The sequence below is a fragment of the Canis lupus genome, chromosome 4 (assembly GCF_011100685.1).
Source record: "Canis lupus familiaris isolate Mischka breed German Shepherd chromosome 4, alternate assembly UU_Cfam_GSD_1.0, whole genome shotgun sequence".
Lineage (NCBI taxonomy): Eukaryota > Metazoa > Chordata > Mammalia > Carnivora > Canidae > Canis > Canis lupus.
In genome coordinates, this window is record NC_049225.1 from 8,584,184 (window position 1) to 8,610,140 (window position 25,957).

The following is a 25,957-nucleotide window of genomic DNA, read 5'->3' on the forward strand; positions in this document are numbered from 1 at the left end:
AGATACTTAACTAACTGAGCCACACAGGTGCCCCGAAATTGCCTTTTATTTTCTAAAAGTGATGTAATGATACTGTATCATGAAGAGATCAAGAGTGTGAATATTCGTCAGCTGTTTTATAGGAAAAACAGTTGTAGGTTTTAGCTTCCCCATTGTATAAAATGTCCTTCCTAAGAAGTTATGTAAACAAAACACAACTTTGTAGTAAATGTGGCTGTGACTGTTAACACAGCAGAGACTTTAACTCATGTCCTAGTATGGACACGTATGCTAATGTTATCTCCTTCAAGATAATCACCTCGGGTGGCTAAACATTTATTTTTTTAATGATACTGCCCTTGCTGAGGGTGTTGGGAACTTCTCAAAGCTTGTGACGCATTAAGAAAAAAGTTTTCAGTGGTGTTAATTTTGACTTTTTTTTATGACCAAAAAGTTCTGATCCAAACCTAGTAAATAGTAAGGTTCTGGTTGAAACAAAGGCTGATGTTCTTGTCCAGGTCAGAACTTGACTCCAAAGGCATTGCCAATTGAGGAGCTCCAGGAAAGCTCTGAGCTGAAGCAAGAGTGGAATCCATGTCCTCTTTTCCAAATTTATTTTGGAAGGTGTTACTTGGCAGGATATATGTTTCGGCAGTTTTTAAGAGTGATTTTTCTTGTTTTTTAAAAAAGGTGTAGAAGATCCCAAGCATGACAAAGCACCAGGAAACATTTCAGGAGCTAGAAGTGACCTATCAGAGTGACTCCTGGGGCAGTCTGACTCCATTTCTCTAGAGAGAGCCCAGGGTCTGAGGCAGCCTCCGTCACCCTGCCCTCCATGAGCCACGTGGCTCAAACAGCTGAGCACTTAGACTCCGGACCACAGCCGCAGGCTGGTCAGTTCTGGAAAAGTTCTAAGTATTCTAAGTATAGTTACCTTGTTTTAGTTTCACTTTATAATTTATTGAATTAATACTTAAAGAATGATTTTGTTACCACTGGGTGCTCTAGAAATACTCAGACGTTTAGGGACTAAGAGAAACCTATTATTTTAGGGGCTGGTGATCATGCTTAAGACCATGCTTTTTACCTCCCTGCTGATAAAGTCTCTTCCAGCAATACTAGCAGCAGAAAGAAGCCACCATGAAAAACAGTCATTCAGAGGAAGATGGTTATGATGAAGATTCTGACAACAGCCACAAAGGAAATGGACATGAGCTTCAGTGCAGTGGATAAGTGTCCCCTTACTGTTTTCATACTCCCGTTTCCCCTTTGCAGGGGTTTCTTCCCGTCCTGGCCACATCTGGCAGATCAACCATTGCTCAACCCACTTACCATTATTCCCAGTGACCTACCTAGGGACTTTGAGTTTCCTGTCTCCACAGGAATACCCAGTAGTCCAGAGAAGAGCCACCACCTTGTGGGGGTGGCTGACCATGACCATCAAGCGGAGATAAAGGCTGCTGTCACCCAGTGAGGGCAGGGAACAGTCTGCACCCAGGCAGTCCCCTCAGGCATCTCTTCATATTCCTTTTGCCTGATTTTGATAGTCAAATAGATAGATATTTGATAGACAAATACAGCAGCCCTGGGTGAGAAGGGCCTGGTGACCTGAGGCTCAGACTTCCAGGATAGCAGAGGGTGACTAGGTGAGGGCAAGTGGAGTCTAGACTGAGTGGGAGAAGAGGCAGACAGTGAGCGTCCCTTGAAGCTCCAAGACTGGCTACAGTGGCAGGACAAGTAGTTTGAATCCCTAGCCTTATTTGAGCTTCCCTCACTGGAATTCTGGAAGAGCTGCTCCCCAGACTTCAGTGAAGCATAGATCTGTGGTACAGAGATGATGGTGAATGCCATGTGGTCTCAGATCCCCTTTCAGGAATGAATACTTACTACTTCCTTGTTCTGAGCGGGGATAACTTCACCTGCCCCCACACTGGGGTGGCCCATAGTCTGTGCTGGATTGAGTTAGGGATGTTAAAACCCAGTGCTCACTTCCCAGCCTAGACTGACCGAGGCCTTTACTGGGTCTGTGGTACAGCTTAAAGTCTGGCCAGTCCTGCTTCCTTTGCTTCCAAGGGGGGTGATCCACAGAGCACCCTCTAGTAAATGTCCTGCTGCCTCATCGCAATCATCACTACCCAGGTAAGTCATCTGGGGATCTAGCGGGTAGCTGAACTGTGAGTCCAGGCCAAAGGGGCTGTTGAGAGGCATGTGACATGGGTGCTCCCGAGGATCATAGTTTGAGGCAGGCTACAAGGGACAGAGATTTCAGGTCAGACACACCTGGGTTCAGTCGTGTGGTTGAAGGGGGTGGTCAGTCTCCTGGGTGTTCATAGGTTATAAGGATGTCCTCCCCAAATCTGTTCCATGTAACCTCTGATCAATGTTTATTCATGGATGTATCTAAACCATATGTTACCTGTTATCAGTTTCCAGCCCTGCTGCCCCTTGCAAGAATTAATGCACAAATTCCCCATTGTTTGAGATGGACCCTATCCTCTTGAGTCATGCAATCACCTCAAGATCTCATGGGCACGTGCAATGTGGCCATATTGACACTGGCACCTCACAAGGCCCAGACCTTCTAGGTGAGAGAAAGGGTGGCCTGCAGCCTCTGCCCCGGCCACCCACTGGCAATCAGGGCCTGCAGGGAAAGAGGCCTGCCTTGCTGCTGAACAGTAATTACAGACCATGCCTTGTCTTTAAGTTGTTGGCAGTGTCAAAAGAATTTATTTCAAATCTGCTTAAGACTGTGATAAAACTCAGGTTTTCCAAAAGGCAATACACAAAGTTCAACCAACCCCCAAAGACCAGAAAACACAGTGTTTGCAATTCAAAAAATACAAACGCTTGTGGGTACCAATACAAAAATTAGAAAAAAGTTGATTTCCTCCCCCCTCCCCAACAACCGCCCCCCGCTCCCCCCCCCCCTCCGTGTTTCCAATGAAACATGAACACCAACGGGACCCAGAGCTGCCACCATATACCAACAACTCCAACAGGACTTGGATGCGATGGGTGGGGTCAGAGGGAGGAAGAAAAACAGGTAAAGAAAGGCAGGAACATGAAGTTCTGTGGACAGTCAAAACAAGAACACAAAGCTTGTTACTTTTTCAATTCCTTTGCCAACATGAAACAAATCTCTCATGCTTCATACAACAGTTTAGTGGGAAAGCAGCAATTCTACATCATGCATTTAACATCCTCTGCTTTGCTTACTCTGCGCTTCCTCTGTGCTGAGGAAGTCTCGGCTTGGGACACCTGTCACCAAGTGTGGGAGGAGCTCCAAAGGTCTGTCCCCAGGTGGGCTGTCACCCAGCAGACACCTGCCACGTTCCTGCTTCCACAGCCACAGGCAGTCACTTTTCCAAACCTGAAGTCTGTTTTGGGACTTTCCTCAGAGCCTGTCTGAGGGCCTGGCCTGATGAGTGGTGCCCACCTTGCTGGGGTCCTTCCCAGGACTGGGGTGGGCAGCCTGTGCCCTTGGTGAATTGCATTCTTTGAGAGAACAGTGACGCCTCCAGACAAGACTCCAGATGAGGTCTCCACTCCCAGCCCCTGCCTGAAGCCAACGATGTTGTTCACTGAGAAAGCCAGGAACTCTCCCTTAGTGGGTCGTGCAAATAGATCCCAGGGCTGAGACGACTGCGAAGCAGCCTCCGAGCTGCCATGCGGGCGCCTCCCGTCTTCCTCTTAGCCTGTTGGTTTTCAGAGCTGCTCCCCTGCTGACACCTTGGGAACCAATGGAGTTACACTCTGGTTTGGGGTCACCTTAGATACTAGAATTTAATTAAGGTGACTGAGGAGGCAGAAAGGCAGGTTGACCTCTTTCCAGGTTTTACAGGGGCTCTGTACTCAGATGCCTTTGGGACCAACAATGAGAATGCTGATATGTACATAGCCTGTTTACAGAACTTTGTACAGAAAGTACTGTTAAAACAGGCCTCACTGAGAATGGGAACATTTGGGGTGTTGTGTTGCTTTGAATGGTCATGTGAAGCCTATTTGAAATGTCAACTTCTTGTCAAGGCCAGGCGGCAGGCTGGTCATTAAGAGGCTTGAATGGAAGACACTGTGGTCAGAAAACATTCTGGAAAGTCACCACACAGCCTTAATTTATTGAATGGGGACCATTAGCCTAGACTTAGATGAAAGACTACATTTTTTCCTTTAAAAAGTGTTATTCTCTAATCCTCACAATGCATCAGAGGAGGTAGGTTGGTAGGACTGGTTCCATTTTCAGGTGGGGATACAGAGGCACAGAAAGACTTAAGATATTTGCCCACACCCATACCATGAATCAATATCAAAGCCAGCTTAAAAAGAGATGGGTTTCTGAGGGCTGAACTTGGTATCTGATGAACACATCCTACCCCAAACCTACTGTTACCTATTTTATGGTCCATTTAAAGTTAAAGCCGCCAGGATCCTGTTCCCGTCCAGGAGGAACTGCTAAGGAATGTGATCAACAGGCACAGGTACTGGCTTGCTTGCAAAACAAAAGTGGAGCTTTCCCAGAATCAGCATAGACCTAAAATACCTTTTAATGAGATCTGATTTGATTTTTAAAACCAGACAAAGGCCACATATCCATTAGGAAGTTCCTGTTGCTTCCGATCGAAAGTGGCCAAGGAAAAAGAAGGTAATAAGGTTTGCCTTCTAGGAAGGGGTGTGTGGCATGGGGAGCAACTTCAGTAAATACAAGGTGAGACCTGACAGCTTGGCTTCCTTTCATGGCTCACCTCACCTCCTGCCACCTTCCCCAGTTGGCAGAACACTGCAGACTCTTCGAAAATCCTGATCTGGGGCATTAAGATGAAGGCCCCCAGCTTCGTGACATGGGCTTTCCGTGTAACACTGACGTGGACGCCCCACACATCACTCTGCATATCGACACAGGACAAACCACTAGCACAGCCTAGTGGTTCTCAACCCGGGTGTCCCCCAGGGGACATGCGGCAATGTCCGCAGACAGTTGGCACACCCAACGGGGGTTGCTGCTGGCATCTGGTGGGTGGAGGCCAAGGATGCTGCCAGTCATCCTACAGAGCACAGGACAGCACCCAACTATAAGAGGATCAATCACCCCTAAATGGCGATACTGCTGAACTAGAGGCACACTGGCATCCTCCGTGGGCTCTGTGATAGTGTTTTCCAGCATCACATGCTAGGTCCCTCCCAGGGTTCTTCCCTACCCTCACTCTCTCACCCTGAGCAGGTGGCCATGGGATGGACCCGCAATAGCTTCATGGAAGAGCTGCCCGCGCATCTGCCGAGACATGCCTTCACGGGGGACCAGACCTTTCACTTGCAACCAGAATTAAGGCTAAGATGCAAAAATCCCCAAAAGAAGCACATGTGGAACCTGCATTCTGATCCTTTCCTGAGAGTGCTCTGGTAGGCAGGGGGCACCGGATGGGAGGGGCGTCGCCGGGCAGCACGAGCAAGGAGGACAGGCCTGATCCCAAGGCTGCTGGTGAGCTCCGGTTCTGCCCAGGCTCACTCTGGAAAGCATGGCCCATCCTCCTCCCTCTCAGTGGGCCGTGGCGGGGCGGGGCGGGGGTGGGGGGGTGGGGGGGTCTGCGGCTCTGTCACAGCTAGAGTTCACACAGAGCTGAAGATTCAGCCTAGAAGTATATACAGTTTTATAGTTTTTAGGTCAGTCACATTGTGGGGCAGGATGACTGACATCCACTTTAATTAGAATCATTATTTTCCCAAACAGGACAGAAAGGGGGGAAGCAGGGCTGTATATAATGTCTTACCTTCTTTGAATTAGGAACTAGGATGCTATGCAGTGAGTTGCTATTGGACACTTTTAAAAAAGATGAATTCTAGAAGGAAAGGCAAACACTTTGATCAAATTCGCTCACTAGCAAAGAATGAACTGCAGACCTACGTTAGTTAAGGAGGCAGTATTTACAATGCAATAGAACTTGACGTCTTAAATTACTTTGAATTCCTTTCTCACGGAAACTGCTCCATAGACAAACATCACGTTATTCCTCAGCCAGCCCAACGAAAGCATCGTCTAGATAAGACTTTATGTTCAAAAATGCCACCACGTTGTAAAGGGACAGGGAATTCGATGGCAGATGAGAAACCCATGACCCATCGCCTGTACTCCCAAATCTCCAAGGGTGACATAAAGCCATGAGCTGTTGATGATTCCTTCTGTGTTTGGCTGATCCCTCAAAAACATGGGTGTGTGGCCCAGACCTGCCTTCTCTCCTAGGTCCATTTTCGTCCCTGAAAGGTGTTCTGTGCTGAGGACAGGAGAGGTGGCTGCAGGACAGTCTGACATGATGCCTGGCATCGCCGTATTGCTGAGGGCTCCTGGAGGAGTTGGAGAAGGTACAAAGGCGCCTGCTCCAGGCACTCACGGGGCCTCCGGGAGCTGCAGACCCACTGCAAAAGTGGCCAAGAGTTCTGGAGGCTTCGCTCTGGAAAATTATCTTTTATTTCCTAAAAAGATCACCTGCTGTGGTAGGACTTCTTTTCCCGGCTGCACATCTGTCTGACCCAGGTGCTGGCCGTCCTGAGGATGTCACCAAGTCCAGCTGATCTGGAGCAGCTCCTCTCCAAAGAGGCAGATACAGGGCCACCTGGTGGGCCGGGCTTCGGGGATTCTCAATGCTCCCCAGCCTTTCATGGGGGAACTCCATTGCAGGAAGCCACCGCCGCCTTCCCGGTCACACTCACGCCCAGGATCACTCCCAGAGTGGCCCTTCTTCTCCCAAAGCCGAGCCCCCTGGACCTGCCGGCCATGGCTCCTCTGTGTCCTCCAGTCTTTAGGAATCCTCCCCACCTCCATGCTGAGTCCACCCGGAGCTATGGCTAAGGATTGAAACCAAAGGCAAGTGGAAGCTGAGGACACGGGCAGCCTGGGGCCCAGGGAGTGACACCCCCAGGGAGGGGAATCTGGTGGAGCTCTGGGACAGGACGAGGAGCACATCCGTGCACCCAAGGAACCATGCAGCTGGCGGAGAATGAAGAGGCAGGACCGCAGCTGCCCTTGCAGGTGACCCTGCAGGTGAACGCCAGGACCGGGGCACGTGGAGGCTTAAACAGCACCAAGCAGCTCTTGGGGATGCCGGCAGCCGCCTGGCACGCGGCTGCGGGGACAAGGTAGCCTTGCGGCCCAGGGCGTGGGCTCTGAGGTAGGATTGTCGGATCTGCTGCTAGGGGGCAGGATCTACACAGCGTTGGCCGGGCAACTCGGAAAGGGCAGTGTCTAGACGAGCAGGTAGACCAGAGTAAACAGTCGCTGCCGGTTTATGGGCTAAGTCATATAAAAATCCAATCCAGCAAATGGTCAAAATAAAATGCTTGGTAAAATATATTCTTTGAAAAAGGCGAGAGAAGTTTCACTAACCAGATGGAAAATGGAGGTGGCAGGTGACAGGCAGCCTGGGGCCCAGGACAGGGAGGAAAAGCAGGAGAAGATGGAAACATGCTTTGGGGACAGGGCCAAGGCAGGCTGCGGGCTCAGAGCCCTGAAAGCGAGCTCTCTTTGCGAGAGATGCAGATGACTCAGTGAGCATCTCTGGGAGAAGGTCCTTGCTCCCAGGGAAGAGGCTGGGCTCCAGCCTCTCAGCCTTGGACTCTGGGCAGTGGGGGCGAGGAACACCCTGATATTGCTGTTTGCTGCCTTCTTCAGAGGATCTGCCCCCCCCCCCGGGGGGGGGGCAGAACCACCCTTGGGGCCACCTGCTGCTTTCAGGATGACAGTAGAATGGGTCTCCAAGCAAAGGTAGGAGGTTTTAAGAGGCTCCCCCATGGCCTCCCATCTCGTGTGTCACGTGCTACGAATCTGGGTGGGGCTCAGCCTGGAAGAAAGCAACTCATGACAGGCTTGCATTCCAGAAAAGAGCCACCAGGTGAAGACTCCTCACTCTGTCATTCCAATTTCAGTATTTTCCTGTGTTTAAGAACTAAGAACCAAGTAAATGAATTTTAGTGAACTATCGTGTGTGTGCGTGCACACTGTGCACATGCGTGAGAGAGACAGAAAGACAGAGAGATTGGCTGATTAATGAAGGACCATAGGAAACCATTTTAAAAAGTTCTCAATAGTTCAGTGGGAGTGTTGAACGTCAAAATTAATGCCCCTTTCTATCGACATTGAATTAGGTTTGCAAGGGCATCACACAGTGGAGGCTCCAGGACCAAGATGCAAAAGGATAACATTTCCTGGTGAAGATGAGAACTTGCAGCCTCGGGACTGAGTGATGTCTCAGTAAATGGTCAACATCCGGGGCATGGGATTCCAAAGTGTCTTCCTGCCTCCTGCTCTTAGGATGCCAGTCTGGCCTCCTTTTGCCCCCCACCCCCAAAAGACAAGCTTTGAAACCAGATGGCAGGAAACACAACCACAAACCTCGGATGCGTTCTCACTCCCTGGAGAAAGGTCCTTCTTTGTGAGTATTTGCAATGTCCAGGAGGAATGAAACAGAATGAAACACACCCATGTTCACCACCAATGAGTGGCCACTTTAACGAGTGGCCACTTTAACAAGTGGCCAGTTTAACCAGTTGCCCCAACAAGCATGGCCTGCAGACCTATTCAGCATCTCCCCAAGAAAACATGTCTCTAAGATATTCAGCGACTGCTGGGGCTGCACCCATAACATCATCATTCTACCCTCATGGGTTCTTTGAACGTACTGAGGGGTGATGGGGCTTTTCCCAGGTGCCAGTGAACAGCTGGAGCTGGGAGGCTAGTTGCCTGACAGCTTTGGCCGCCCCAGATTTGTTGGCACTTCCAATCCTGTGTGCAGGGTGACCTGGAAAAGAAGACACGGAGAGTGAAGGTAGGGGAGGCCACCACGAGAACCCAGAACCCTGAGTGCTCAGATAGCACAGGGGCCACGGCCCTGGGGCCTCTCTCTACTGTGGGCTATGCTGTGTATTGTGTTGCTCGCCAGCACTAGTATAATGTCAGAGTTTGCCCTGAGGAGCCGATCTGTGTCTGGACCTCCCACTTTGTCCTAGCTGCCAGGAGCCTAGGCAAGGCTGAGGCTCTGTCACAGCAGGTGTGCAGTTCTCGTGGTTGTCTGTTTCTGCTTTCTTTCCATGGCCCTCGTTCCTCTCCTACACCTGTTCTATTAGCCCCATGGGAGAACAGCCCATATTTCCGGCTGCCTCAAAGGCCTTTTGTGAATGAGTGGAGGTACAAATCAATGGATCAGGGATTGATGTTGCCCTGTCAATATTCAGAGCCAGTGGACAACACAAAGCAGGATTCCCAGAGGTGAGAAGGGTTCTGTTTGAAACCAAGGGTGCTCACCTCACACCCTTACTGGGTTCCCATTTTGTCTCTGTCCTTTTGGGACCTCCTGAGCCTCCTCCAGGACAGCCTAGCCCTATCATCTAAAAGGACAACTTTTCTGCCTGCTTCATGTGAGGGCCAGAGGGGGCAGATGGGGTGAGAGGGAGCAGAAGACTCACAGCCGCTAGGACTAGTCTCTTCCAGCCTTCCTTTGTGTTTCTCCTTTCAGGGGAAAGCCACACCGGGCCATTGGCTCTAGCTGGCCAGGGGACGTTGACTTCCTCCCAACTGCCTAACAGATGCCTCCATTGCACCCTTTCCAGAAAATGGAACCCCTACCTGCTTCCCCCCTCCCTCCGACTGTGTTTCCATAAGCTGCCACCATAAAGCCTCTGCTTCTTGCAAGTGAGTAAGTAGGAAGTGTTCATGCCCGAGAGACTGTCTCCAGGGCAGGTGGGCTGGTGGTAGGTAGCTCTCTGCCTGGGCAGGCAACAGTGAGCTCCTTCGTAGCCCGCACTGTCCAAGTGTACCTCGGAGGCCCCAGAGCCGTGAGGCGAGCAGTCAGCTGGGCTCCTGCGGGGAGGGGTACGCGGTACCTGCACGTTGCGGTTGAGGCTGAGGGCTGGCATGAAGACCCCATCCACGTGGCTGAAGGCTGTGGGCCCCTGCTGCTGCCCATTGATGAAGAAGGTCAGAGTGTGCTTGTTCAAGTCCAGGAGCACTCCAACAGTGGCCCCCTTGCACACACCGCCTTCCGTCCTGGAAAGAGAAGCCCCAGGATGCCCCATCACCACACCTGCTCGGGATGTAGGCGATGGCTTAGAAGAGTCACCTAAAGGATGCTGGGAATATCCTCACCTAAAACACACAGCCCCCATGGTAGTGTAGGGAGCTATTCCTCTGGGCTCTGAGACTTGTTTTTGAAGCACACTCTCCAGTTAAGGGCCACACAGGAAGGCCTCATCCTGTGTGTATGCTTCCTTAACATAGGGGACCAGCTTATTCTGTCCCTTTTATCCTCACCATCCCTGAGATCTGGACCCCAGGGAGTTAGGGTTTGGATAAGCCCATCCCACTTGAAAACCTGGAGCATGGAGCATGGGTAGGGAAGGCTCCTATACCTGCCAGGGAAAGGAAATAATTTGGCGCCCTTTACAGCTTTAACCAGTGAGGATGTTGAGATCCGCAAAGAGGCTGACAGCCAGGCCTTAGGGAGATTGCAAAAGCTCCACCGGGCTTCAGCTCATCTTAGAAAGCTCCCAGGGATTCTTGCAAGGCCATGCATGGCAGGGTCAGGTGCTGAACCTGGATTCAAGTTCCCTGTCTGAGTCGCCATCCCATGGGTGCCAACGGTGTGGGAGCCTTGAGGCTAAACTGTGAAACTCTCCGTGAATGTCTAGATCTTACATTTGGCGGTGGTGGGAATGCACGTTCCCGGGGAGAAGAATCAGTGAGCTGCCCTGTGCGGCGCCCTGGCCGACCCGCCTCCTCTCCGTGTTAGAAGAGGGTCCTTCAGATCCCCTTCCCTTAGCTGAGGGCCGAGCTCTCAGCCTCCCCTTCAGCTGCTCCAGTCCGATAAGAAAACCATTTTTACCCATTTCCCGGGTGGGGCAGGAGCCCATCAGCTGCAGGCTGATGGCAGGGCAGAGAGCAAGGTCTTGAGGAAGGTCGTGAGGAAATTCGGGGTGCTGATGGGAAAGGAGCTTCCCAAGCTGACAGGTTTCCCCGGGGTGGGGGTGCGGGGGGCGGCGTTCCGATCTCAGGGCAGGATCCTGCAGGTGGGAAATGGGAACTCGAACAGCCCCTGGTGCTATTCAGACACTGACCGCCGGGTGGCGGTAGAGACCGGCCCGAGGCGCGCACACGTGCTTCCCACCCGAGCGCTGCTGCGCTGGGCTCCCCTGCGCTGGGCTCCCCGGGGCCGCCCCCTGCCCAGGCTCCCACTGCTCCCCCCACACAGGAGCGGAGGCGGGGCCCCGAGCTAAGGCCTGACAGCCGCTAGGGAGCCACGAGACTTGGGACACTCGTTTAACCTAAGCCTTTTGGAGAATCTGTAAATGACCTTTGTACTTTGGGGAGGACCAGATGAAATCATCTCAACCAGGTGCTTCAGACAGCCTCAGGCAGGAGGTAAGCTCGGTAAATGCTGTTGTTACTCCCATCCGCAGGATATCTGGGCACCATTTGGTTTAAGCAAGTGGAGATGGAGCTGGTGGGTCTGGACCCAGCTCCTCTGTGGTTTGTGAAAAGGGGGACCAGGGCAGGTCCAGTGCCTGGGCATCCTGGGGCACCCAGTAAGCCTGCGGGGCCCAGGCAGAGGGTGCAGAGGGATAGAGGTGCTACCCCTCCTCCAGGCGGCTATAGACAGGAGTCACTGCCAGAGAAAAGGCAGGTGGGAGAGGTCCAATCCTCTTCCAACCTCCACCACCCCCCCCTCCCCCCGAGGCTTGGGCAAGGACCCCTGGGACCATTCGCAGGAGCCACAGGTGGACCCAGAACACTGAGAGCCTCCGGGCTGCCTTAGCCTGGCTCCTTGAGGCTCGTTGCCTCTCCTGGCTGGGGAGATGGCCCTTAGCAGACCAGGAGGGAGATCACACTGTGAGGAGGCAGCTCCCGGTGGCCATGATTCTTTATTTCTGGGTTCCTTGGCCAGTGCTGGCCTTAAAGATTTTCCATCCCTCACCCTTACCCTGGACACACAGACCCGGTGTGAGCGCGAATCCCTGTGGGAGGAGAAAGCGAGCACTGAGCTATGAAGGGAGGGTGGGGGACTCACTGCCTTCCTTCCCTGTTTGAGGAGAGAGACCAAGGCGCCCACGAGTCCCTGAAGGAGCCCAGGTATCAGTGACCTCTTCCCAGAGTAACCCCAGAGGGCCCATCTCCCTGTGTCTATCCTGGTAGCACTGTTCCCAGGGCCAGCCTCAGGGTGAAGGGGTGCTGGGGGTGGCCTTGACAGTGAGCACCCCTCCCAGGCCTGCCCCTTTTGGAGGGCAGGCTCCGCCTTGTTAAAGCCCACATGAGGCTGGGTGGTGAGAGGGTGCACTGCCAGGGCAATGGCACCTGCTCCCTCTGTAGAGACCCTGTCACAGCCGTGAGGGCACCAGCGGTGCAGTGACTCAGGCCCGGCTGATAGTGTGTGAAGGAGAAAGGAGCAGGACTGGGAGGGGAATGACAGCCAAGAGGCCTGGAAGACCCTGGTGCTGGGGCTTGCCATGTAACCTGTGAAGCCCTGTGCCCTGGGGCTGCTCTAGTCTCCATGGCATGCTCTGCAAGCAAACACTCCATTTCTACCTGGACATTGGACACCCAAGTAGCTGAAATACCTCCCCCACATTCCTGATGCCTGGACTTGGGAATGGCAGCAGGGACGCTGCCCCCACAGGGCCCTCATTCCCAAACACCCCATGACGGCGCACCTGTTGGTGTGGGAGTTGCAGTGCATGAACCAGCTGCGGTTGTTGTCCACATACATGGCCCAGGCCTTGTCGTCCTTGCCCAGCATCATGTCCTTGACCACGCTGGCCCTGGCCACCCCAAAGGCAGGGTCCGGGTGGTTGTCATACCGATCCACATGCAGCTCCCAGTAGTGTACACCCTTGGAGAATGCCGCTGTGCCCAGCACCACCCGGTCGTCATAACTGCTGCAGGTGGCCGTCTGGTTGTCATTGGATAAAATGATGTCCCGGTGACCAGAGTTGGGGTCAAAGGTGAACCAGGCCACTGGAAAGGAAGGAAGCCGAGTCAGGGATGGAATTCGCTAGCCCGTCTCTAACCTGGGCTTAGAGGAAGACTCACTTGCATCTATCAGAAAGTTGGCATCCAGCATCAAATGTTCTTTCCTGGCTGGTTCACACACAGGCACACACATGTTCCCATGTACACGCATGCACACACACTCTGTCCGATGTGTGTTCATCCAAGTTCTCAATCCCATGAAGCCAACCTTGCCAAGGAATGCAGACATTCGGGCCTCGGAGCCCCAAATCTAAATGCATTTTATGGAGTCTTGGTTTCTGACATCCTTCCAATAGCTCCATGCACTGGTGTGAGTTAGAGGAAGTAGACATCTGTGCCCCACTCTGTGGGTGGGGGATTTGACCCACAGAGACGTCAAGTGAGGTAACCAAAATCACCACACTCCATCCTCCTATTCTGCAGCCCACTGAGTGGCCCCTCCTTCTGTTCTCCAGTGTCCTCAGGTTGTGGAAAGTGGGGTGCTTACTCTAAAATGGTGACCACAGTACACAGGGCAACACCTGCTACCCTGCAGAGCAGGGGGCCCCTGAGGGCAGAGAGCTGGTGGTTTCTAAAATGACTCTGCAGGTTGCACCATTTTCAGACAAGCATCCCCAGTTGTGCCCTTGACAAGAGCATCTGCTCCCGCCCTCTCTCCCCTCCGTCCTTGGGAGACTAACCAGGCGCGTCACATTTTCCTCAGGGTGCCCAAGGGATGCGCTGGGATACACGATGACAAACAGGATTGGCATCATCCCGGGACCCTGCAGCCCAGGCAGGGGCATGCCTGGGTTAGCAGGGCAGACTCTTTATAGAACATGCTCTTCATTGACATCATCCCTCCCTGCTAAAGGCTCAGACGACCAAAATCCCATGAAAGCTGGTCTGCTTTTGTTACCAGAAACCTGAAAGGATGCAGCCAGGTGTGTCAACAGTCAGATGGGGGCTCTCACACTAGATAGTCAAGGGATAGTTTCCCATTGCAAGGAAGGTCACACCCAGGGACCAGTGGTCTTTTTCCAGGACTGTCCTACCCATTCTCAGCCCCTGGGTCTCCCAGAGACCAGACCCCCGTTTCCCTTCCCAGTTCAGCAAATGGGGTGAAAAAATGGTTTTTTTGTGGTTTGTGGGGAGGGAGGTGCAGGCAAGGGGCAGGGCTGGGAGGAGACATATATGCTTCACTGCTGTCACATTCCCCGCCCCCCTCCACTCCTCTGTCCTAGGCAGCTGGGTCCCCCTCCCTCCTGCCCCATTCTCCTTTAGAAGCTCATCCACAGTGCCTGAATCTGATCCTCCCCCGTTCCCCACCCCCACCCCCCAGCCCACCCTGTGCTTACCATCAGATGTCTGCAGGACCACGGTTTTACTGTAAGGCCCGACGCCAGAGGTGTTGAAAGCCTTGACCCTGGCGTTGTAGGTGCTGTTGAAATGGAGACCGTCGATGGTGCACAGGGTCTCTTTGCCAACATACACTTCCTAAAAGACAGCCAAGAGCATTCAGGAGGTGCCCCAGTTAGTTGGAAAATTCTTCTTAGCAATGTGTTGACATTTAAAGTGCTAGCACCCCAATAGAGTTCTTGGATCAGGGGAATTTGGATAAATGGCAACAGGGCCACAGACCATGTCCAAGTGGGGCACAGAGTCTGACTACTGGCTGGTCAGCCCCTCTGCCTGTGAGGGCTTGAGGTGTGACGGGGTTCTAGGAAGGCAGGGAGTGAAGGTGGGTCTGCAGCCAGCTAGCATGCTGCCTGAGAATGTCCTGACTCTGCTGAGGCCAGCCAGTCAGACAGGACTCCACAAGGGGGTAGAGGTCCAGAAACCCCCTTTCCTCCTATGCCACTGTTTCTACTTTGTCTAAAACATCTTTCCTATAGGGTTGTTTAGGGAGTTGGCTCTTCATTTGTTATTCTAAGTTATTAACGATAATTAGCTGTGTGCCAAGCATTGTATAAGGCATTTTAATCCTCACATACCCCTTGGATGTTGTTACTATCTTTTGTATTTTTATATCTGAGGAGACTCAGAGAAGGTAGGAACCTGCCCAAGATCAGAGTGAACCAATTTGGAAACCAGGGTTCAAATCCAGGTCTGCCTGCATTCAAACCCAGCACACTTCCCACTATAACATGAGGCTCCTCATAAATTCTAGCTCCTGTTAGTGGTCATGTCTCAAAGGGAAGAGGCCATGTGTATTTAAGTTCTGTGGCTGCTTCTTTGAACATTCTAAAAACAGTCTTCTCTTCCCATTTCCAAAACGGGGGCTCTTTTCCTGGTTTCTGGTCCAGGAGTTATTTCCAGTCTTAGCTCCTTTGTGTGGCCAGAATGACTGAGGTTCTAAACCCAGTGAATGATCTGCCATTCCTGGCTGACCCAACCTCAACTCCTCTCTTCCCTAAATTGCCCATATTCACAGGGAACCCAATAATTCTCAAGGGAATGCTGCAGGTTTCCCCCCAACTCTTCTGTTCTTATAGGCTATCTTTCAAACAAAAAAAAATGAAATGACATATGCATACATCCCTTTGAGAGAAACAAAAGGGATATTGATTTTCGGCAAGATTTGTTAGATGGTCACATGGGGAAGAAATGTCACAGTTGTCACAGTGGCAGTGGTAGGCCAGTGTGCCTTAGTCTCCTCAGGAATGGAAAGGAGGAGCTCTAAGAAGACCTAGAGTTTGTGCTCCTCAGCATTCATTCCAACAATGCAACTTGACAGTGACCTGAGCTTCGCTGTGTGAAATCTCAAAGTAGATTTACATTAGAGGGTCAGCTTAGGGTCTCAACTAGATGGGGGAGAGAAGACCATTTCTGACTCACTAAGAGTTTTATTGTCCCCGTGATATTTCATCACTGGAAACATGAGTGTAGAAGTTCATCCCAACCCAACAACCATTTACCAAGTGTCTATCTTCACACACACAGAGCACCTTGCCAGGTAAAACAATCAGTGACTCGGGCAGGGCAGGGAGTGATAGAGCGTTGAGGGAGTGGAGACCTGCTTGAGCAGGGATATCTGGGAGGGGGTGAAGAATAGCTAGGATTGCACTCGTGGGGTGAACTGGGAGATAGATCCATCCAGGTGATACATTCTCTGAGCTCTTCCTTGGCCTAAGACCTCTGTCTGCACAGGAAAGCTGTCCTAAATTTTCCCTGTGGCTGCCACCTTTGCCTTCCAGAGCTGCCCAGACCTAGCCCTCTGTAAGGAAGCCCCATCTCCCAAGGGTCCAGACCCATTGGCTCTCTGTTTTTGGGCCAATGCCCTTTGGGGGCTGAGAACAGCCCCATGGGCTAGTCCAGAGGCCTTGATGTTAGGACCCCTCAAAACAAGCAGCAGGGCCTCACCCGGAACTGCCCCCCATCGCCGTCATCCAGCTCCAGGATGTAGCCGTCCACAGGGCTGTGGGTGAAGGGCGGCATTCTCCAGGCCAGTGTGACACTGTTGTTGTGGGTGCAGCACTTCTCCAGCTGCAGCAGGGGGACGGGCGGTACTGTAACAGGAACTACTGGTTCAGTGCATGAAACCCTTACAAGGCATGGGACACCTGTGGGGACTCTCCTCCCCCATGGCAGGGCCCCTGGTCCCCAGAAGGAACGGGCCCCCCTGTGGTCACTCCCAGCTTCTCGCTGGCGCACCTTAGCCCCAGGAGTAAGGGGTGGGAGAGGCATGGCAGATGCGTCCAGGGCCCTAAGTAAGGGTTGTCTTCTTCCCCACCTGCTCACTGAGAATCCCTAGATTTGAGTCTCAGACTCATGAGAAGCCCATGAGGGATTTCAACAGAGCTCAGGCCTGTATGGACCCTCTCTGTGGGGCCAGAGTGCTGCTTACACCACGGCTTGGGAGGGTCCTGTTGGGGTGGGGGCATGCAGAATTCAAAGACACATTTAAACCTTTGGCTAGAGGCACTTTAAAGGCCCAGGGAACCAGATCTGAGAGGGAGATGCAATCTTAGAGCATCCAGCAGTCAACCCTTGGAATTAGAGATTTGAATCAAATGTACCGTAAGTTCTATCGTGAGGAGATCGGGAGAAAGTTTTTATATTCTAGCTTTGTTCAAGCTCAAGAGATTTTGGAAACAAATCCAGTCCAGACTAAAAGTTGTTAAAGGGAAATTTGTAACATCAGATTGGTAAACACTAGAGATTCCAGTTTGGCTCCAATTATTAGGGCTGCCTTCCAAGTTTCATCTGGTGGTTTAGCTGGGTGCAGCCCTGTCTTGTTTACAGTCTTGGTTTCAGGGCTGGCTGAGCATAACCGAGTCCCCAGGCCTCAGTTTACCAGCATGTAGAGGTCCCCTCTCCATCCTAGGCTCTGCTGTTGGCTCTCCCACTTCCTCTGTGAATCCACTACCCAGTCCCACCCAGAGCAGCCTCCTCCTTTTGCACCCCCACTTTCCAGAGCTACCCCTTCTTCTGCTGTACTTTCCCACACGCTGCCAGGCTCCTCCTGCCCCTCAGCACCACGTCTCATTCACACCTAGGTGCAGGCAGCATTTCCAAACCTCACCTGAGGTGCAAACTGAGTGTGGGAGTGTGTATGCAATTGTGTAAGACACTGGTTTTGTCTTTAGTGTAAAAATGGCCACATGATTTTCAGGTAAGGATTTCCTGCACTCAGATTCTGTAGATTTGGCACTCTGTCCTTTGGTATTTTGGTTTTAAAAAATCAAAGAGCTTTATTGCCTCTCCTGAATGTACCCTTGATGCCTCTGGAGAGGTAGCCTTAGAATAGGACTTTGGTTCTGGCCATCACTTGCTAATGTTGTAACCTGGTGCAAGTCATGCAACTTAATCTGACCCTTAGCCTGTCTCTCATGGCTCTCCCCTGCCTTCTAGCATCCTCCACTTTGCTCATTCTGCTCTCACCTCTGACATTCTTGCTCTTCTTGGAACCCAGAAAATGGATTCCTGCTTCAGGGGCCTTTGCATTTGCCACCCCTGAGCCACCTAGAATATTCTTCCCCTATATTGCATCTCTCTCCTCCTCCTCACCTCAAAATATCCCCCTTTCCCAAAAAGCCTCCATGGGACTTTATATGATATATTTGTGTACTGTCTATTTCCTTTTCTAAAATATCAGCTCAGTCTTGTGAGGGAGTTTGTTGACTTGTTCAAAGCTGTGTCCTACACCCTCTCAGAGTGAGTTCCTCTTTAGAAAGAAGCACAGATTGAACTGGGCCAACTACGGCTCACCCCTACATTTCATCTGGATGAAGTCCAGCTGATGGATGGCCTGCAGCAGTGGCTCACTGTCCAAGGTCAGGTCAAACTCCGCAGATACTTTCGGCTCCAGGGCACCTTTGACCCACTGTTCCTGAGACACCTGGACACGCTTGATCAGAGCATCTGAGATCTTAAAGGGGAGCACAGAGGTTAGAGTTTCAATATGCAAAGGAAAAATCATAGAGCAAGTGGTAGGGAAGGAGTAGGGGCTTGGTCTCTGTGGCTTGGGGGATGGGAAGGGGCTGTATTAGCCATGTGCTCTCAAGCCATGGCAGAAAATTTATGATCGCTGCCAGCATGACTGCACAAATAAAAATGCACTGTATCATTTAAATCATATTTTAAAGGACCAATCATTTAAATGTAAAGAAGAGGGGCACCTGGGTGGCTCAGTTGGTTAAGCGTCTGCCTTCAGTTCAGGTCATGATCTCAGGGTCCTGGGATGGAGCCCCAAGTCCCGAGTCCGGCTGAGCAGGGAACCTGCTTCTCCCTCTGCCCTGTGTTCTCCTTCACTATTTTTTCCCTCTCTATCAAATAAATAAATAAAATCTTAAAAAAATAAATGTAAAGAAGAGCTTGCTGTTTTAAGGATATCAGGCCAAACCGTTTTGTGAAGCAAATTATTCTTTTTAAATATGCAAAAGCATTCTTCATTATATTGCTTTTGCTAGATCTAGTACTTTGCAAAGTGGAAAGTAGGAAACCACATACTAGTGGTTTGTCCTAGGGTCTGAAGAAAGCACTTCTTATATCCTCAGAGTTTTGAAGCTCACTCCCCATGGTGTATTCCCTCCAAGTTGGTCTGCTTCAAACTCTCCATCACGCACTCAGCTCTGCTCTCCTCTGCTGGAAAGTCCTGCTCATTCAGACCCTGGCACATGTCCCTGTGGAGCCATGATCCCGTGGACTCTTCTTAAGGACTAGTCAAGGGGACTCATCATTTTCCCCACAGACGGAGGACTGAGCCACCATCTGAATCACTGTCATGTTCTTGAGAGGTGCTCGTGGCTCTGATTCAGCCTGGCTGTTGGAGGGATGCCCCAGCAAGGTTGCCCGGGCTCTGCAGGCATGGCATATGTCCAGGCCTACAGGGGTCTGCACATTGAGGTAATGGGCCGGGTGGATTCTTCTACTTACTTCCTCTGCTGCAGTCTTTCTAGCTTGTTTGGCAAAGACTGTCTTCTCCCATTTGTGGGAAAAATGTTGAGTTGGGGTCTCTTGAAGTCAAAGCATAAACACATGACATTTTGTTCCTAGAAATCATGACATTTGACCTCTTCTCTTAACAAGGACACAGAACCAGGGTCATAGCAAGTGAGAATCAGACCCAAGATGAGAACCTAGGTCTTCTGGAATCTCTGAGCAAAAGAATATCTACTCAGTTCACTGAAAGGGACTGTCCTAAAACTTCAGCTAGTTTGGGGAGTACCAGTGGAGTTGGAGATGGGAAGCCAAACCTGTCTATGTCCTCTGAGTGCAAGCCTACCTGTAGGAACCCGGAGGGGTCGTTCTCCTTGATCACCTCCAGGCAGTACTCCATCAGCCCTGTTGATTGGCGCAGCTTCAATGTACAATGATTGATCTGGTCCCAAACCATCTGTGATGAAAAGAACCCCTAGTAACCATCTATCAGAGGAAGAGCAGCCAGACTGTAGTGGGACTTGAAAAATTAGCATGGAAAAAGCCCCGGAAGAGGCAACCATCTTGACCTTCTCCCCTGGCTGCTCTGCTCCTGAGCTGTGTGCCCTCTTTCCTGGGGAATAAATGGACCCACTTCCCAACAAGCTGGCCCAATGCTCAAGAGAACAAACTGTTCCTGAACTCTGGGTAGTAGAGAAAGTGCACAGTCTCCATGTGACCAGTGACCAGCTTCTTATTGTATGTCTCATCTGTTGGTGGTCATGGATAACTCAATGGGTTCAGCTGCTTCACTTGAAAGCCACAGACCATCCCCAACACTCATTCCTTCTTTCCTTGAAAGTACTATTTCCTGGGGCACCTGGTTAAGCATCTGCCTTTGGCTCAGGGTGTGATCTCGGGGTCCTGGGATTGAGTCTTGCATCAGGCTCCCCATGGGGAGCCTTCTTTTTCCTCTGCGTGTGTCTCTGCCTCTCTCTCTGTGTCTCTCGTGAATAAATAAATAAAATCTTTTTTTAAAAAAGTACTATTTCCTAATTCATTGGGAAGTGTCTATAAAATAGGTCGAACCCCCAAGACAATAACACAATCTTCCGTTGATGCAGAGTATTCACAGCACCTGCCCGAATCAGGAGCCCAGTGTCATGTGAGGAAAACCCTCTTCTCCTGGTGGACACTGGTCATATTATTATTGCTGATTACTGAGTGTGTGAGATATTAGAGAGGGCCTGAAGGAGGGGACAGAGTTGGCAACCTGAGCAGAACAAGGCCTCCCCTCTGTCACTGGTCACTTCTGCTCTGCAAGGTGAGAGGCAGAGTCCCTTAGACAGAAACCAAGACCTCAGAGAAGATGGCCTGAGAACAGCAGGAGTCAGGGTATCTGATTGCAGCTTTGCAAGGAGAACGTGGCTTTGGGGAAAGTCACATGAGTGTAAGCAGGTGCAGGGGCAGCTTGCTCATCCCTTCTTCACTCCACTCATTTATTCATTCATCATTCATTCATTCTCTCACTCATCTAATGTTGACCTGGTGCCTACTGTGTGCTCCACTGCACATGTGGTGCAGAGGGTGTGATGGGGACTAGGGTGTCATTACCCAGGTACCTACCTTCAGCTTGTGTTCCCTCTCTTTAGTGACCTTGGTGAGCAGCTTGGCTTTCTGCCGAGTTAAAGCATCGACCAGTGCATCACACTGAGCAACTAGGCAGGCTTCATAGTCCAGTCCGTTTTCCTGGGGGAAGCAGAGAACTTTAGGGAGAAGACAGGCTGAAACCTGGGCAGAGCTAAACACAAAGAAATATTTCAGAGAAGCTCTTCCTAGAATCATGTGTAACATTATTACATTGGAAACAATGTGAACATGAATCGGGGAGGAGTACCATGAATCTTGACACATCTGTACAATGGAATATCCCACAGTCATTCAAACCTTGTTTATTAAGAGTTTTTAATGTCATGGAAAATGCTCATGAAAGACTGACATGAAAAAAAGGAGGGAGGAGGTTACAAGTCATGTACAGAATAATCTGTATACGTGCATGTATACGTGCATGCACACGTATGTCTAAATCATGGGAGAACATGTCAAAATGGTGAAGCAGTCACCTAAGGTGGGGAGATATTGGTGAACTTTTTCTTAGCTCTGTCTATTGTTCTCTACTTTCCAAAATTTCTACAATATATAGTTTTGCCTTTTATAATTGGAAGACAGTAAACCCAAAATACAGTGCTCTTGCTGTAGGATCTTTCTTGGTCTTAAAGAATCCTTCTGAAGTCAGCATGGATTCCAACCTTGTGTTGTGGGCTGTGCTCTCACCCCCAGCACCCCAGAATATGTCTGGAGATTGGGCCTTTTGAGAGGTGATTAAGTTAAAATTCAGTCATGAGTGTGGGCCTAATCCAAGATTAAGAACGCAATGCCTGTGGTCCCTCCTCTCCATGCAGACACTGGAATATTTCATGGATTCATCATCTCTATGAACCAGTCCTCCATGCATGCACATTCACATAGAGCATATGCATGTGCACTCTCCCCTACAGACAGCTCCTGAGGCCAGAGACTGTGCCTTATTGATCTGTGTTGGGCTCAGCATGTGACACAGCATGGGTGCTCAGTAAACACATTGATTCAGTAAATGATGCATTGATATATCGATGCATTTAATCAATGCGTCTGAGGCTATGCAGTAGGACCATTAAAACTTCTATGTTCATCATCAATAAAATGCTAGCCAGAGGACTTTCCCTTTCCTTTTGCCACTTCTCATCTGTTTCCTACACAATTTCCCTCCTAGTGCTGGAGCTCTGCTCACCTGGATCTGCTGCAGGATGTTCTTCAGCTGGACCAGAAACTCCTTTGCTTCTTTTGCCTTATCGGAAACCCCATTTAAGGCCTGGGACAGTTGGGCCTAAAAAGATATCACGTATTGCAAAGGAAAATTAGTGCAGTTTGTACTGCACCAGAAAGGCTGGCATGTGTGAGAGGCTAGGGTGGATCCCACATACCCACCATCCTCATGCAGGCAGAGACCACTATTAACCCACAAGCCTTAACCAATTGCTTATTCCTCCAGCAATGGTGGATAAATGTTGACTGACCTATACTCTCCTGCCTGGACCCCAAAGCTGGATAGAGGTAAGGAGTGTTCAGATAATTGGTTGAGGCTGACAGGTCTGCTCCTGATAGTTGCAGAACCCAGGACCAGAAGGCAAATAGAGCCCTCTCCTCCCATGGCAGTTCTATCCCTCAAATGTTTAGGTATGGACATTTCAGGCCCCAGGTCACCCCACCCCACCCCTTTTTGGTTCTTTTGGCGTGGTAGACAGGGAAGAGGCCTGCAGGGCCTAGAAATAGGCTGGAGCCATCTGGACTGGGAACTCTAAGGCATCCTCTAGAGGTGGGATACAGGCTCTATGGCAGTCCCCCTTAACCCTCAGGAGCTCTCACCTTGCAGGTGTGGACAGAGGAGGGCCAAACAGGACATCAGTCCCACCAAAGGTGGAATTGCCAGCCCAGAGGGAATCTATGGTCTTTAGCATCAGGCTTCTTTTTTTTTTTTTTTTTAATTTTTATTTATTTATGATAGTCACACACACACAGAGAGAGAGAGAGGCAGAGACATAGGCAGAGGGAGAAGCAGGCTCCATGCACTGGGAGCCCGACATGGGATTCGATCCCGGGTCCCCAGGATCGCGCCCTGGGCCAAAGGCAGGCGCCAAACCGCTGCGCCACCCAGGGATCCCCATCAGGCTTCTTTTTAACAAAATGCATACACACACAATTGAATTTGTCTTCAAACCTAGCTACCACAGAGACTGATGACCTTGACTGTTAAACATATTAAATGAGTCACATTTTTCTAATTAAAAAGCTGAAGATGGAGCCAGAAAGGTCAGGGTCATATCCTGCCCCTCCCTTGCTTTCCTGACGTCTTTGCTCAAATATCACCTGGTTAGTGAGGCCTTTCCTGATGACCCCATAAAATAGCCCTCCTCCCTTGCCCTGCTTTGTTCATCGCTATCTGACAGTTTCCAGTTGCTTGAATATAAGCTCCCTAGCACAGGGAGCGCTGGTTTGTTCACATCTAGAAAGAACGCCTGGCACATGGTAGCTTTACAGGCATATTTGTGGAATGAATGAATCAATGAATGGGATTCTTTAGACCATCCCAGGATTCTCAAAGTGATATTCCCAGACCAGTAGCATCAGGGTCACCTGTCACCTGGGACTTTGCTTGAAATGCAACTCCTCTGGCCCCACCCCCAGGCCTGCTGATCAGACTGGGCATGAAGGGCCAGGAGCCTGTCTTTTATGAAGCTCTCTGAGGGGATCTAATGTAGTTTGAGATCCACTGAACTGTACAAATGCAGCCTGGCTGAGCATTTCTCAGGAATGTGGTCAGTGAAGCCATGGCATGCAAGAAACGACTCAAGGAGTCATGTGGAAAGAGAAGCAGGGAGCCTCAGACCTAGGAAGCACCAACACTCAAGGTGAAGGAAGCTGGGGTTTGGGCTCTGCTCAGAGAAGATTCTCCACTGCCTTCCCCATCCCTACCCCTGCCCAGGGGTTTAGTCTCCTCCCACCATGGCTGGCCCAGGGTGTGCCTCTTCCATCCTCCCTCCCTCCCTCCCTCCCTCCCTTCCCTCCCTCTCTCCTTCCTTCCTTCCTTCCTTCCTTCCTTCCTTCCTTCCTTCCTTCCTTCCTTCCTTCCTTCCTTCCTTCCTTCCTTCCTTCCTTCTTTCCTTCCTTCCCCCCCCCCTCTCTCTTTTAATTTAAATTTTAGTTAGTTAGCATATGGTGCAATATTGGTTTCTGGAGTAGAATTCAGTGACTCATCACTGACATACAACACCCAGTGCTCATCTTAGTACTCATCCCCAGGATGTGCCACTTTCTACTGCAAGTATTTATGCACGAAGACTAGCCAATGGAATTTATGGAAATGACAGAAGGCTTCTATGTCTGCTCGGTCCACTTTGGCAGCCACCAGCCACACGTTGTACTGAACATTGAAGGGCAACTAATGTAACTGAGGAGCTGCATTTTAAATTTTATTTAGTTTAAGCTTCAACCCCCACATGGAGGTGGCTACTGTTCTGGACAGTACAGATCTCTGCATCCATCCTTGGAGGGGTGTGGGTCCTAGGATTAATGAACCCATCCCCAGATAGCTGCACCTGCAAAGGAGACTGAGAAGTCAGCATTGTTCATGGGCCCCAAGGGGATCTTTAACAACAGGGATTTTATTTTATTTTTTTGATGATTTATTTATTTGAGAGAAAGAGAGAGAGCACATGTGAGTATGAGCAGGGGGAGGGGCAGAGGGAGAGGGACTCTCCAGCAAACTCCCCACTGAGCGTGGAGCCTGATGAGGGGATCAATCCCAGGACCCTGAGATCATGACTTGAGCTGAAATCAAGAGTTGGACTCTTAACTGACTGAGCCACCCAGGCGCCCCCAAAACAAGGATTTTAAATTGAAGTTATCAGTGTCTAAAAAGTGTAGCACTTCCTTCCCTATTCTGCTCTCCCAAAGCATGAGGCCTACAGAGGCTGCACCAGTTCCTTCCCCAAGAAGGGGCCCATTTCCCATTAACCTATAGTATCCTTGATGCTGGGCGCTTTGTCTTTTGTTTTTGCATTTCTAGCCAGTGGTGCTGACATAAAGTAGGGACTCAGAAAATGCTCACTGGCTGATTAAAAAGAGCAGAGTGATTGCTTGCCTGGAGGTACATGCTAACATAGGACAGATCCCAGGAGCTCCATCACTGCTGCTTGCACCCTTTGCCAGTGAGAAGCCCTGAGAAGCTGCCTCAGTGAGGGTCCTCCACCTTCCAGCTGGTATTGGTGCCCGCATGGCTCTGTCCCCACTCTATCCAGCCAGTGCCAGCCTCCCAGCAGCCCAAACCACCGCAGGGCCTGTCCACCTGCTTCCTACTTGGCAAGTAGACCAAGGAGTGTGGCAAGGGGCCCAAGAACAGAGTAGTTTTGAAGGACACCAGTGACCTTAGACAAATACTCAGCTCAAAGGGGCTCCAAGGGGATCTTTAACAACAGGGATTTTAGACACTCAGTAGACACTGCTAGCAGGCCCACCAGCCTTGCTGCCTGACCTTTCCTGCTCCTTCTTCTCAATGACCACCTAGAGAGGATACCAGAGCACAAACCATCTGAGGGCCCAGCAGTGTGCTCATTTGCATGAGGTCTCCAATGCCCTGGTCTGTTGTTCCTCCATGGGAGAATGCCTGATGGCCATGTAAGTGCTGGGGAGGGAGGGCATTGGGGCTGGTCCTGCAAGCACATACTTGTACTTTTCTTGACCTCGATTGCTCCTTGTGTGAAATGAGCACAAGTTACCTCAACTGCCCAGAGGTACAGCATTGTGAAAACTGGACCTGGGTGTTCAAGTGGAAAGGGAGAAAACGTTTTTGGGGTGAAGGTAGAAATCATTTCTCAAGAGACAAATAAAATCTTAAAAAAAAAAAAAAGTATTTCCAAGCTGGGTCAAACTAACTGCTTCCTAGCCCAGCATCACAGCTTCACCAGCAGCTCCAAGGAGCAGCTTCTAGGTACACAGGACAGTTCTCTGCCTTCATCTTCTATTCTGGATGGTGGCACA

At 50.6% G+C, this 25,957-nt stretch overlaps 1 protein-coding gene and 1 long non-coding RNA gene across 2 annotated transcripts in view; one reads left to right on the top strand and one right to left on the bottom strand.

Annotated features, from left to right (window-relative positions):
- Positions 1–5,569: 5,569 nt before the first annotated feature.
- On the top strand, positions 5,570–9,649 carry LOC119871444. Its single transcript, XR_005357797.1, has 2 exons — positions 5,570–9,229; positions 9,477–9,649. It is a non-coding gene; the product is annotated as an uncharacterized LOC119871444 (long non-coding RNA).
- The window catches only part of TRIM67 (tripartite motif containing 67), a 50,310-nt gene continuing 30,229 nt past the window's right edge, over positions 5,877–25,957 (bottom strand). Inside the window, exons 2-10 of the mRNA XM_038533921.1 lie at positions 22,152–22,247; positions 20,948–21,070; positions 19,689–19,799; positions 18,179–18,332; positions 16,325–16,470; positions 14,320–14,458; positions 12,664–12,967; positions 9,844–10,006; positions 5,877–8,762 (exon numbers count right to left, since the gene is read on the bottom strand). Coding sequence (XP_038389849.1) covers positions 8,697–8,762; positions 9,844–10,006; positions 12,664–12,967; positions 14,320–14,458; positions 16,325–16,470; positions 18,179–18,332; positions 19,689–19,799; positions 20,948–21,070; positions 22,152–22,247 — 1,302 coding nt within the window. The 3' untranslated portion in view covers positions 5,877–8,696. The remainder of the gene's footprint in view (positions 8,763–9,843; positions 10,007–12,663; positions 12,968–14,319; positions 14,459–16,324; positions 16,471–18,178; positions 18,333–19,688; positions 19,800–20,947; positions 21,071–22,151; positions 22,248–25,957) is intronic.